We start from the raw sequence: 13,950 nt of genomic DNA on the forward strand, positions 1-13,950 counted from the left end.
CCACCAACGGCCGCCCTTATTCTCCCACATGGACATTCTTGCCGGGTCTTTAAGGATACGGAGCGTGTACTCCTTTATAATTAAAGAAGGAGGCCATACATACTCTGCTGACAAAAACTGTTTATGTCTCCCGGTTGGGTGTATGGAGTTTCCAGACTATCCCCTGATGCTGCCGGAAAGGGTCTTGAGGCCCGAAGAATACTTGGGAGCCACTGCTGGGGAGGTGAGGGGTGGGAGGGTGCTGGCAGGGCAGGGGCGGGAGAGACTGCAGGTGCAGCCTGGCCTCAGAGGTGCTCAGCCTGTCCCTTCCGTCCCGCGCAGGGCGCAACGAGCCCCTGAAGAAGGAGCGGCTGAAGTGGAAGAGCGACTACCCCATGACCGACGGGCAGCTGCGGAGCAAACGGGATGAGTTCTGGGACACGGCACCCGCCTTCGAGGGCCGCAAGGAGATCTGGGATGCCCTCAAGGCCGCCGCCTATGCAGCCGAGGCCAACGACCATGAGTTGGCCCAGGCCATCCTGGACGGAGCCAGCATCACCCTGCCTCACGGTGAGCGGGCGGGGCCGGGCTTTGTCCCCACCAGGCTTGGGACCGCCAGGCCGCTTTGGGTGGAAGGGAGCCGGCAGCCAGCCCCACACTGGGAGTTTTCAATCCAAGCTGCTCGGTGGCCCAGGTGGCCCTTTGCTTGCTAATTCATGCAACCCTCACTGAGTATCTGCCAGGAGCGGGGACACAAACCAAAGGGAGACGCAGTCCCCGCTTGTCTACTGAAGGCATAGAAAGGCACCAGCCAACCTCAAAGCAGCATGAGGAGAGCAAGCTAGAGTTGCCCGGGGTACTCTGGGATCACAGAGCATCTGAGAACCCTTCTGTTGAGGGTTACTATGGGCTGGGCACTGAGCTAGAAGCTTCTGCTCTAGTATCTCATTTAAGTTTATAACAGACTTATGCAGTAAAGTATGTGAAGCGGAGGGTCACGGTGGAACTGTAGAGTCACAGACCTGGGTTTTAACAAATGTCTCTGCTTTTGGTAGTGCGCCCCTGACAGGGAGCTTCTCGATTTTAGTCTCAGGAACTTGCAGCTGTAAAGCGGAGATATGCACCTCACAGGATGGTTGTTAGGACTCAGCAAGATATGCAGAACCACCTTTAGTCCAGTCCTGGAACTTAGTAGGTGCTCAGGACACAACAAATATATTACTGTGTGCAATACATAGTACAGGAAGTCCCCTGGGGCCCACCAGAGTATAAGCCATGGAGAGTAGGGCCCATGCCTTCTCACTCACCCTGGTAACCCCAGCACCCAGCATGTAGCTCAGGAGAGTTGTCGAATGAAAAAATAGAAAGTTACATAATTCACCAGCATTGAACAGTACCTGGCAGTACCTGGCAGAGCCAGTACCTGGCAGAGCCAAGATGCCGGCCCCATGTGTTCCTGATTCCACCTTGAACTCCTCCCAGCTGTCTGTCCCAGAGAGACCTGACTGTAGGTTGGTTTCGGGGACTGTGGGATGGCCATAACAGGTGTATTGGTTTGCTCAGGCTGCTCTAACAAAATACCACAGATAGGGTACCTTATTACCCAACTGAGATTTCTTTCTCGTAGTTCTGGAGGCCGGGAAGCCCGAGACCTAGGTGCCAGCTGATTTGGTTTTCGGTGAGGGCTATCTTCGTGGCTTATCCGTGGCCGCCTACTTCCTACGTCCTCCCATACGTACTGGGAAAGCAAGCCCCAATGTGTCTTAGAAAGACACTAATCCTGTTGGATTGGTGCCCCACCCAAATAACCTCCTTTACCCGTCCTGACTCGCATATGCGCCCGTCTCTTCAAATGGCCAAGACAGAAACTGTGGGGCTCTCCGAGCAGACCCTGACCGCCCCACTTCTCGCGCAGGCACCCTCTGTGAATGCTATGACGAGCTGGGCAATCGCTACCAGCTGCCCATCTACTGCCTGTCGCCACCCGTGAACCTGCTGCTGGAGCACACTGAGGAGGAGAGCCTGGAGCCGCCCGAGCCCACGCCCGGGGTGCGCCGCGAGTTCCCGCTGAAGGTGCGCCTCTCCACGGGCAAGGACGTGAGGCTCAACGCCAGCCTGCCCGACACGGTGGGGCAGCTGAAGAGGCAGCTGCACAGCCTGGAGGGCATCGAGCCATCCTGGCAGCGGTGGTTCTTCTCCGGGAAGCTGCTCACAGACCGCACGCGGCTCCAGGAAACCAAGATCCAGAAAGATTTTGTCATCCAGGTCATCATCAACCAGCCCCCGCCGCCCCAGGACTGAGGAGCCCGAGGACCCCTGGGAAGAGAGGCCGTGGAGGCCTCTGCGGGGCTAAGAGGCCTCCCGGCGGAGCGCTGGGTCCCCCCCACCCTGCTGCTGCCTCCGAGGGCTGTCACTTTCTTCAGGGGCGCTGCCTGCCATGTGGCTGCTGGGCAAGCCATGAAGGGACCCTGCCTCCCGGGGGGCCCGGGAGCCACGAGGGCCCCACACCCAGGAAGCAGTGCTGCCATATACAGGCTTTGCCAGCCTTGTTGGAGAAAAGGCAGACGGGGGCACTCCACCCTGCCTCTCTCCCGCAGCAGGTTCAAGCCACGAGGGGCCAGCCCGGAGGCCCCTAGAGCCCAGATCTGTTGTCTGGTGCTGCCGGCTGTGCTCACTCCGGTTTTCTGCTCAGGGTCTGAAGCAGCTGCTGTCCCCTTCCCCTGCCCCTACTCCCTGACTCTGCCCTGGGCCCAGTGCCAGTCCTCTGGAGGGGAGGGGATGGCTTGTGAGCCCCAGGGGCAGGGAGCCTGAGGCCGGCCTCTGCCTCTCCCTGCCCCGCAGCACAATTGGCAGAGGTGGAGGGGGCGGGTGGCCAGATGGCTGTGCTATTGTGGCAGGGGTCTACATGGGGCCATCTCCTGGCTGTAACCCAAGCGGTGGGGGGTCTGCAGCCCGGCCATGGCCCACAACAGGTCCCTGTGTACAGACATATCTGCATATTTATCAATAAAGCCTTTTGCTCCTACCTTCTCTCTTGCCTAGCTTTGACTTTGGGCTCCCTGGCTGCTCTGTGGAGCCCCAGAACCAGTTCTGGTGTGGGAGTGGGTCGCAGCCGAGAGGAGAGAGCCTTGAATTCCTAGTGTTCCAGGCCCTGTGTTCTCATAGGTTCTCAGGAAAAACACTTAATCTCTGAGCCCACTTGGTTTTCCTTAATGTGGAGACAATGCCACTTGCCCTGCCTCTTCCTCAGTTGCCGGGAGGATTAAATGGGGTAACAGACGTGAGCAAGCTTTGAAAGCAGAGGCAATATATCAGGAAGGTGGTATTAGTAACCTGCCGGGTCTGCTCCTGGAAGCGGGAGGGTCCTGCCCGGGCCCTCAGGACTGATGTATGCACCCCAATCCTGGAGATGTCCCCCTGCACCCTCAGGGATGTGAAAGCAAAATCTCAGACACATTTAGATTGCAAGCATGTGTCCCTTAGCAGCGAGGGGACCAGAGAGGAAAAGGAGCCAGTGCCTATCCTTCCTGCGGGGAAAGTGTGCACATCATCCGAAGGGGACCTCTTTTAGCTAAGGGCGAGCTGCATGAGCAGTACAGAATTGCCAAACTGTGGCGTCTGTGTGCACGATGGCCCAGGGCTCACTCCCAGAGTTCTAGGTATGGAGCAAATTCGGGTCTGCTTTTGCTCCATTGAGAGTATTTTCCTTCTCAGTGAGCATGGCCAGACCCCGGTCAGGGTGGCCTGACAAGGAAGGATGATCAGAAGGGGCTGGACGTCACCAAGGCTCGGGATTGCACTCTGGTCCTTTTAAGGTGGCTTCCTGACACCCTTCCTGAAGCAAGACCTTTTAAGTTTTGCAGAGGCCTGGTGAGACAGACAGAGGGTCAAGGTTTTGTCAGAGGCTAATGGACGGGCAGGCACATACAGCGACACCTCACTAGGGGGCGCTGTGGGACTCCGGAGACACAAAGGCCGGCCTGAGCTGTGAGTGAAGAGGGAGGCACCTGCTCTTACTCTTGCCCACCACCTTGACACTCCAGTCCCGACATAGCAGAGTCCACAGAGCACGCAGAGTCTGTTCACAGGACAGCTGGGGACACAGGCCTCCATTGGGTCCTCACAGTTGTCTTTCAGTTCCCCTCACTGACAATAGTGGGCAGTTGCCAGGCGTCCAGCAGGTGGCACTGCCATCAGGTTTAGGGGCAGCCAGTGGGTCTTTGTGCAGCCCAGCTGCCACCGCTAAGGCCCAGCCCGACCCAAGCATTCAGGACAGAGGCTAGGTGGGCTCCTTCCTGCAGCCCTGCTCTTTTGGGGCGCTGGGCCCTTCAGCTCCAACAGGTCGGGGGTGGGTGGGGCAAACTGCCCCTGCTTCCCTCGGCTCCCCGGGGCTGCCCGGGGTGAAGGTGACAGGTGGGGGAGGCAGGTGGAGAATTGGGCCAGTGAGCTCATGGCAAAGGCGCCCAGCAGGGTGGGGGTGGGGGGGTGCCCTGGCTTATAAAGCCCCCGAGGCCCTGGGGCCTGCAGAGGCTGGCAATAGACGGCAACATGGAGGGCTCCGAGGCAGTGCAGAGGGCCACGGCGCTTATCGAGGAGCGGCTGGCGCAGGAGGAAGAGAATGAGGTACAGGCATGGGTGTGGGGACCCAAGGGGATTCTAAGGAGATCCAGCTCTACTGTCAAGGGAGGTAAGAGCCTGGCTGCCGCATCTGTGGTAGGAAGGAGGGCAGATGTCCCCAGGGGCCCGATGGCTCCATTCCAGCCCCAGGGTGCTCCTGGTGGAGGGCTTGCTGCCAGTGGGAGACTGAGGCTTCAACCCCCAAGAACTGAGAGACGGGTGGGTGAGCCAAGCTGGGCTCCTGATATCCTGCCACCCACCTGGACCTCGAGGAGGTGAGCCAGGCTGCACTAGAGCAGGACAGCTGGGGTGCTGCCTGAGAATAGGGGAGGCTGGGGCCCTGAGAGCTCCCAGCTGCTGGGCGGGAGGCTGAGACAGGAGAAACTCCTGCATTTGGTCCCTGAAGAATAGAGACTGGGAGCAGAGCAAGGAAGCAGTGCTGGGAAAGGAAGCATGGGTTTTCCCAGGACGACCAGCTTCACTCGGGGAGGCCGCTGGAGCACGAGGCTCTGGGCAATTGGCATTTTCTCTGGGAAAAAGGAGTGGGGAGAGGGGACGAAGGTGCAGCCATGTCTACTCTTCATTCTGTTTAAACTACTATTTGACTTAGAGTCTGCTCTGCCAAGTGCCAGGGGCTGTGAGGAGTAAGAGGCTCAGTAGGGCCAGCCCCTGCCTCCTCCTTACCAGCCCTACAGTCATTCTAGCCAGCATCTGTCAGGGACATAGTCCACAGAGAAACAGGCAGAGTGAGGCAATGGTGAAATAGAGCTATTAAGTCAGCAGGAAAGGGGAACAAAAGGTAGGTGAGTCACTCTGTGGGTGCTAAAGGACCCCTGGGAACAAGATGGCGTTTGAGTGGGACCTTCAAGGCTGGTGAGTGGAGATCAGAGAGGGAGGGAATTCCAGGCTAAGGAAAAGACAGGCACTAAAAAGTTTAGGTGAGTGATGGTGGGACTGTTGTGTGAAAGTCTGGTAGGGCCTAAGGCTGGGTACAAACCCTCGAGGGCCATGGGAAAGATATTTATTCTTTGGGCAATGGGGAGCCACTAAGTGTTGCTGAGTGAGGGAGAGTGGTGCCATCTGACCTATTTTAGAAAGACAGCTCTGACAGCCTGAGAAGGACACATTGGCGAAAAACTGGCCCTAACAGGAATGGGAGGAAGAAGATAAGTCAGTTTGGAAGTAGGCTCTGTTCACTTCAGTTTGGAAGTAGGCTCTGTTCACCAAAAGAGTGGCTGAATAGGGGTGAGGAAGAGGGAAGGACCAGGACTCTGGTGGAAGAAGAGATGTAAACCAGAGGCAGAGGGTAGGGGGACAGGCTTGTGGGGGAAGAGTTTGGGCTGAGCCCAATGAGTCCAGGCTGGGGCATCCTTGGATCTTCAGGAATGCCACTTCTCCCCTGGGGCCAGGTAGGTGAGTCACACCGCTGTACCATTTCTGGAGTGCTGGCGTTGGACACAGAGACCTTCAGCAGGGGGACACGGAGCTGTCCTCATCCATTCATTCACCCAACAAATATAGCAGCACGGCTGTCAGGACACCGGGTGCCCACAGAGCCACCCTTCCCACCAATGCCTGCCATGTGCCAGGCACTGTGCTAAGCTCTGTACAGGCATACTTTCTTTCTTTCTTTTTTTTTTTTTTTAAGATTTTATTTATTTGACAGAGATCACAAGCAGGCAGAGAGGCAGGCAGAGAGAGAGAGAGAGAGAGGAGGAAGCAGGCTCCCTGTTGAACAGAGAGCCTGGATGCGGGGCTCCATCCCAGGACCCTGGGATCATGACCTGAGCTAAAGGCAGAGGCTTTAATCCACTGAGCCACCCAGGCACCCCCAGGCATACTTTCATTTTATCTGTACAATGATCTACGAGTAAGGTGGGCATTTGTTTCATTGTGTTTCACCCACTAGCACCCGGTTCAATAAACACTGAGTACTGACTGTGTGTCAGCCCCCAAAGACAAATCTGAAGTGAAGGACTAGAGAGTCTGGGTAAGGCCTGTGTGAGCATGAGAGTCTCTAGTTGTTCCCACCAAGTCCCAGCCCAGCAAAATTCTCAGAGGGGAGCCTCTGTCCAGCCTGCTCCCCCTTCTTGGTGTGGGAGGCGAAGGAGAATCCCAAAGGCCAGGGCTTGGGCTCTGTTGTGGGAGCATACTAGGTCAGGTCATCACTGAGGACTTAGGGGTGGGCAAAGATGCTGAGCGCCCCCCGTCGTGATCCATTCACTCACTCACTCATTTATTCTCCAACATTCACTGAGCACCTGCTGTATGCTAGACCCCATCATAGGTGCTTGGGTTACCAAGCTAATGGCAACCCAAGCCTACCCTTGGGATGCTCCATGAGGAACCCAGCCAGGGTCCCCCAGGCTGCAGCCCAAGGTCATCTCTTGTTCCTGGAAGAAGATGCAGTGTTTCAGGTGATGCCAATACTAGGGATACCTCAAACCATGTAAGCCCAACACAGAAGGGAACAGCCAGTGGGCACCAGGACCTCCCGAATGAAGACCGGGGAAATCAGCCCTCAAAACAGCCCTAGAGGAGTATCCCACCAGAGCTCAGTGGAAAAGGCACAAGGCAGCTGAGAGCTCTGTGAGGGTGGGCCATTCCTCCCAGCCGCCATCCGGACTCTGTGTCCTCTACCCCGGGGTGAAGTTTCCCGGCACACAGAGATGGGTGTCAGCCTGTCACAAAAAGTGGCTTCCTTTAAAACAGAGGAGGGGGTCCTGAGAAAGCGGTCCAGGCAAGTCAAAACTACAAAGGGGGACTTGGAAGGAGTTTCACCCATCCAATTACAATGAGGATAAGGTGAATGCTGAGAGTCCCTTCAAACTGAAGCCTAGGTCGCCGTGGCTCTTGTCCCTCAGCTTCCCTGACAACAAGTTTCCAGCTCCAGGATCTCATGGAGCAGTAAAATCTGAGGGAAAAAAGTTGGTATCTGAGAGTTGCCACATTTTTGTATTGACACATGAATCTATTTAAAAAATAACTATCAATTCTTACCACAATCATTTCATCTATGTGAATCTTTAATGGCAACAAAGAAATCACCACCACCACCACCACCATCATCATCATCATCATCATCTCAGTGCTTTGAAAAGTGAATATATTTAATTTCACGAAAACTCATTCCAGTAGCCCTTAAACTTGTCTTGCTGAGGACACATGACCACCAGTGGACAGGTGTTTGAGCTGAGGTTGGGGTAGGGTTGAGCTGGAGAACTATGGGAGCTGGCTCTCCAGGACCAGTCGGGAGTGGGGCTCTGAAGTGCTCTGATGTCACACAGTAGGAAGTCCTTGGGGTTTCCTTGGAGTGGGTTGGGGGAGAGGCTACCTGCCTCCCTGAGTACTATGGGCAGGTGCTGGAGAACATCCTCTCCCTGGCTCACCAGAAACTCCGAGGAACCACACAGCAGAAGCTGCCCATGGACATGCTGGTGTTGGAGGATGAGAAGCACCACGGGGCTCAGAGTCTGGCTTTACAGAAGGTTAAGGTAAGCGTGAGGAGAGCCCAACCTCTGCACTCAGGGGACAGGACAGGCAAGCTATGGCTTTGCTCCCCCTAGCTAGTATGCAAACCCATTATCTCAGCAACCCCCCCACCCCAGGAGCATGCTAACAATGCAGAATCTTGGCCCCACCCCAGACCTGCTGAGTCACAATCTGTGTATGTACAAGATCCCAGGGGATGGACTCATTTTGGAAGCCCCAGCTGATGGGATAGCAATATAGCTGGGCACTCTGCCCGTGTTAAGGGGCTTGGGAGGTTGTGTGTGCTGACAGGAGAGACCTCTGTGCTGCTGAGAGGAAAACCAGAGTTTCCAGAACACTAGTGTGGAGGGTGATCCCAAAGGATGCTTGTCTGAAGGGCATCAACCAGGACATAATGGAAGTTACCTCTGGGAGAGAAGGGCTTTCTCTTCAACCCTTTTATGTTTGTGTATTTGTTTGTTTGTTTGTTTTTTAGATTTTTAAAAAAATTATTTATTTGAGAGAACACGAGCAGGGGGAGGGGCAGAGAGAGCAGGAGAAGCAGGCTGCCCACTCAGCAGGGATCCCAGGACCCTGAGATCATGACCTGAGCCGAAGGCAGACTTTTAACTGACCGAGCCACCCAGACGCCCCTGTTTCTGTATTGTTTATGATCTCACACACACACACACACACACACGAAACTGCATGGAAAGCTGAGGATTCAGATTCCATTCTCAAGGGCTGGGCTACCTCTGAGAGTCCCTCCTCTTACCCTTCAGCTACATGAAGGCTCAAAGCTGGCAGTTTCTACGCCGTCCCCTCAAGTCTCCCCTTGTCCCCTGATTGGAGCCGTCTGTGTCCCGGTCTCATCTGGATTCTCCCTCTCCTGAAAAGCTCTCCCTGTCCATCTCCCCAAGCTTGACTCAGGGGTCCCCAAGGCCCCAGCATGGGGTTTGATGAGCCATCTCCATGCAGGGCCAAGAGCGTGTACGCAAGACGTCCCTAGATCTTCGCCGGGAGATCATTGACGTAGGGGGGATCCAGAACCTCATCGAGCTGCGGAAAAAACGCAAGCAGAAGAAGCGGGAAGCCCTGGCGGCCTCCCAGGAGCCACCTCCAGAGCCTGAGGAGATCGTAAGGGTCTTGGGGAGGACCCCTGTGTCGGCGGGGGGAGCCCAGGAGGGCCTCTGATCACTGCAGGGCAGCCCTCCATGACTGCATTTGTTCGTTCCAGACTTGCCCTGTGGAAGAAGAGACATTCCTGAAAGCGGCAGTGGAAGGGAAAATGAAAATCATTGAGAAGTTCCTGGCCGACGGGGGTTCCCCGGACGCCTGTGATCAGGTGAAGTTCTACATGTACCTTCTGTCTGCTTCCCTTTCAGAGTTGCCTCCCCACTCCGCCCGCCCACTTGTGGGCCTGAGAACAGGCGTTGGGGGTCCTTCGGCAGGGGGTTTGGCAGGAATTTATCTAAGTCCTTAGGCCCTTTTCACCTTGAACTACCTCCAGAGTAACAAAGGTCATGTGGTCTTCTAGGGAAGAAAGGGGAATGGAATTAAATAATAAGAGCCCAAACCAAGAATTTGGGGCTCAAATCCCATCTCTATCACTCCCTAACTATGTGACCTTTGGCTAGCTCTGGCCTCAGTTTCCTCCTCTGTAAAACGACCTGCTTCTCTCGGAGCATGTCACAGGGATCAAATGGAATATTAATGCCTCAGTTAGTATTTAGTGAATGGAGAAAAAAACTATAGCACATGCAGGATATGATATTGTTTTTTGTGTTGCATAGTATATTACACTTCCTTTTATTTTTATTTTTATTTTTTTTAATTTTTTTTTTTAAAGATTTTATTTATTTATTTGACAGAGAGAGATCACAAGCAGGCAGAGAGGCAGGCAGAGAGAGAGGAGGAAGCAGGCTCCCTGCTGAGCAGAAAGCCCGATATGGGGCTCGATCCCAGGACTCTGAGATCATGACCCGAGCCGAAGGCAGCGGCTTAACCCACTGAGCCACCCAGGCGCCCCTACACTTCCTTTTAAAACTTATTGATTGTTGTCTAGTGGCGAAATACATATAACCTGAAACACGCCACTTTAGTCATTTTAAGTGTACAGTTCAGTGGCATTCATTATATTTCCCATGCTGTGCAACCATCACCACGATTTTCAAAATGTTTCCATCGCCCTTCACACTTCTGTTTTCCCTGAAACCACCTCTTTCACATTTCACATGCATCTCCTGGGACTGAGAAATTTGATGGTCATCCCCTGCAGCCTGCATTACTGTGGGCTTAGACTACATGGCCTTTCCCTTCCCTGAGACTCAGGAGTCTCAGTCCTCTTGATCCATCCAAACACCAACCACCTTCAAGCCCTGTGCCGGGTGCTGGGAGTACATAAAAGGAAAGACCAGGGTTGAGAGAAGGGGGAGATCCACACATAACCATATCTTCACTATGGGAATATATGCCTCATGGCCTGAGGGTTTCAAGAGACCAAAGCAAAATGCTGAAATTCATTCCTTCCTTGAATCAGGCATGGGTGTGCACCTGCCCCTTCTGGCCCTGGGCTAGGCACCCAGGGCAAACAGTCTAGTAAGTCTTGGCCTGCCCTTCCAATACCCTATCTGAAAGGTTCTCTGGGACCTCTGGGGCCAGCTCGGGCCTAGAGGTTTTAAATAATGGCACTTGAGCTGTCCCGCCTCTTGAAGGAGTAGCAAGAATTCGTCACTCACAGGAAGTAAGGGCAAAATGGGCATTCCCAGCAGAGGGAACAGCCCGTGTCAAGACCTAGCTTGATGTGCTTGGGGGTGGGGGAGGGTGAGAAGGTCAGAGTGCCCAGGATATAAGAGGGTTCCAAGACTGCTCTGGATAGAACATGAAGGGCTGCCAGAACATGGAATTGATGGGGACCAAACACAGGGATCAGATTCAAAATGGTTGGTAAGGTCTGTTCTCAGCCTGAGGCCAGAAATCAGGCCCTGACAGTCTCTCTGGGGACAGTTCCACCGGACAGCACTTCATCGAGCTTCCCTGGAAGGTCACATGGAGATCCTGGAGAAGCTTCTGGAGCATGGGGCCACTGTAGACTTCCAGGATCGGGTGAGTAAGAGATGCCCATTGGGTGGGAGGTAGGAGGTGGGCCCAACACCAGTGGACCCTCCCTCCCGCCAACCTGGGACACAAACAGGTTTCCTCTGGGGCCAGCCCCCGCCTCCAGTGAGTTGTATGGCCTGGGGCCATCCTCCATAAACCCGGCTTGGACCCGAGGGTTCTCCTGCTCCACTTGGTCCACTGCCCAGGCATAGACATGCCCTTGCCCCTTCCCTGTCCTCTTTCCCTTGATTCCTCCAGCCCTCTTAGCTGAGGTCCTTTTCCCTAGGGCACTTCCTCCCCTACAGCCCCATCTTTCCCTTCTAGCTGGACTGCACAGCCATGCACTGGGCCTGTCGTGGGGGCCACTTGGAGGTCGTAAAACTCCTGCAAAGCCGAGGAGCAGACACGAACAAGAGGGACAAGGTGAGGCAATAATGCTCACAGGTATTAGGATGGGTGGGAAGGGAGGGCAAGGGGCAGAGAACAGAAAAGCCCAGGAATCAGGATAGTGAGCTAGTCTGGTTTCTAGAGGGGCTGCAGAGTCCAGGAAGGGGTCTTTGCCATCACCTGTAGGTCCTTGGAGACAATCTGGGGATGGGAGCAGGAAGGACAGAGGAGAGAGTGAGAAGAAATCCACTATTTAGGGGGTTTTGGGATCACCCCAAAGAGGTGGGAGGATTTGTTCATCCCTGCAATCCTTCATCATCCTTTGTCTATCTGTCCGTCCATCCCTCCGTTCACTTATTCATCTGTTCGCTTGTTTCTTCATCCACCATTTTTCTGTTCATTCATTCCTTTGTGTGCAGCCTTGAACTAGGGTCTGCCGCTGAGCCTCTGCGGCGTATCTGTCACACGTCTTACAGAATTCTTATATAACTAGATGGGGAAGTGTATGTAATTATTTACTGAGCATAAGGCTGATGTTTTATAAGCTTCTGCCATGCCTGTCCCATAGTTACCTCTCAGTTAATAGCACCTATTATAATTATTAAGAGAAGGGCAGCAGAGCTCACTGCTGTTTGCAGCTGGGTGAGAGGAGAACCATAGAAGGCCTTGCAGAGGACGAGGCGTCGAATGCTTCCGAGGTAGACCACTGGATAGCATGGTGGAAATGGTAGCATTCCCAGTTCTTGTGGGGCTCAGGCCCTGGCACTGGGACTTGGGGAGGGGATTAGGCTGGAGCTTGGACAACCTCCCACCCAGAAGCACCACAGTCCAGGTGCCTTGAGCCAGCGGTTCCTGCTTCCTTCCCACACAGCTCCTGAGTACCCCCCTGCATGTGGCAGTCCGAACGGGGCACGTGGAGATTGTGCAGCACTTTCTATCCCTGGGCCTGGACATCAATGCCAAGGACAGAGTGAGTGTCCAGCTCCCCTTCTGCTCAGCCACATCCCAGGAGTGCAGGAAGCCCGAGGGCATCCACATGCCCCTGTGGGCCATACTGAGTGTCGCATTGGCTCTAGGAAGGCGACAGTGCCCTGCATGATGCTGTGAGGCTCAACCGCTACAAAATCATCAAACTGCTGCTCCTGCACGGGGCCGACATGATGACCAAGAACCTAGTAAGTCCATTCCTTCCCTGATTTGGTAACGAGTGTGCACCGCTCACACAGGCTCTGCTCTGGGCACTCAGAGCAAACACAGAACTAAGAAAGACTCTGCCTGCCCTCGGAGCACACTCACAGTGGAGGGTCTCTCGGGGCACCCTGGGAATTTGGGGTCTACCCACCTTCCCAGATCTCTGTATGCTTATCTCTGTCCAGAGGGCAAGTGCAGAGAAACAGCCAGAAAGGACAGTAAGAGGACTTCCCAAAGGTCTCCAAATAGATCCGAGGGGGTCCTAATGTCCAGGCCTAAGGAGGCCAAAATCATGGAGGAACCCAACTGAAGGGAACCTAAGCGTTTGGTTGGCACGACTACCCCTAGCACACTGTGTGGGTCTAGAGTTCTCTCGGGGTCCTACGTTGCTTAGTCCACGCTCTTCTTTGGAGCCCGGAGCAATCACGAAAGAGGGGAATGGGAACGTCCCCCTGACTCAAGAAAGACTAAGGGGATAGTGGGAAAGTCAGGAAGCTGTGCAGAGGAGGTGGATGGGGATTTCTCAACCAGGACATTACTGACATTTGGGGCTGGAAATTTATTTGTTATGAGAGAACTCTCCTGTGCATTACAGGATCTTTAAGCAGCATCCCTGGCCTCTAGTCACCAAATGCCAGTAATCCCCACACCCCTCACTGTGACAATTGCAAACATTCTAAACGTTGCTGCTTGCCCCTGATTGGAACCCCCGGTATAGATGAGGGAACCTCCTGGTACAAACTTCTGAGCAGTGACAAGATCTCCGCTTGGTTCCCCCAGGCAGGAAAGACCCCCACGGACCTGGTGCAGCTGTGGCAAGCTGACACCCGGCAGGCTCTGGAGCCCCCGGAGGGAGAGCCAGCGTCAGAGCAGAATGGGCTGCAGGGTCCCAAGGAGACCCAGCAGGAGCCCCCCCAGCCTGTGCCAGCCCAGTAAACACCTGGCCCAGGCCAGCTGGGCACCCAGGCTGTCCCCTGCGCGCGCAGCCAGAGGGTCATAAGAACGGCCCACAGAGCCGAGGACCCTGCCATTCCTCTGCGTGCGATTCGGGACACCCACAAACTACCGCAATAAAAAAAAATAAAAAGTGTTTGCAATTGGTGATGTTTGTGTCCATTTGTGTCTGCAACATTCAGGAATGAAGAAAAATGGAACAAGGATAGGTTCAGGGAAGAGGGGGGTTGGAGCTCTTTGGACCCAGCTCTA

The 13,950-nt window shown here is 54.6% G+C and overlaps 2 protein-coding genes across 2 annotated transcripts in view; both read left to right on the top strand.

Moving 5' to 3' along the window:
* Positions 1-3,004, top strand: part of LOC111145174 (ubiquitin domain containing 1) — a 52,369-nt gene extending 49,365 nt beyond the window's left edge. Inside the window, exons 2-3 of the mRNA XM_022499883.1 lie at positions 322-549; positions 1,895-3,004. Coding sequence (XP_022355591.1) covers positions 322-549; positions 1,895-2,280 — 614 coding nt within the window. The 3' untranslated portion in view covers positions 2,281-3,004. The remainder of the gene's footprint in view (positions 1-321; positions 550-1,894) is intronic.
* Positions 3,005-4,429: 1,425 nt separating this feature from the next.
* Positions 4,430-13,823, top strand: LOC111145106 (ankyrin repeat domain 2). Its single transcript, XM_022499750.1, is given in 10 exon segments — positions 4,430-4,477; positions 4,480-4,602; positions 7,989-8,090; positions 9,046-9,204; positions 9,305-9,412; positions 11,074-11,172; positions 11,491-11,589; positions 12,425-12,523; positions 12,630-12,728; positions 13,525-13,823. Coding segments are annotated over 10 exon segments (1,092 nt in total). The 3' UTR covers positions 13,681-13,823.
* The last annotated feature ends 127 nt before the right edge of the window (positions 13,824-13,950 follow it).

The sequence above is a fragment of the Enhydra lutris genome, unplaced genomic scaffold (genome assembly GCF_002288905.1).
Source record: "Enhydra lutris kenyoni isolate GAN:26980312 unplaced genomic scaffold, ASM228890v2 scaffoldscaffold12, whole genome shotgun sequence".
Lineage (NCBI taxonomy): Eukaryota > Metazoa > Chordata > Mammalia > Carnivora > Mustelidae > Enhydra > Enhydra lutris.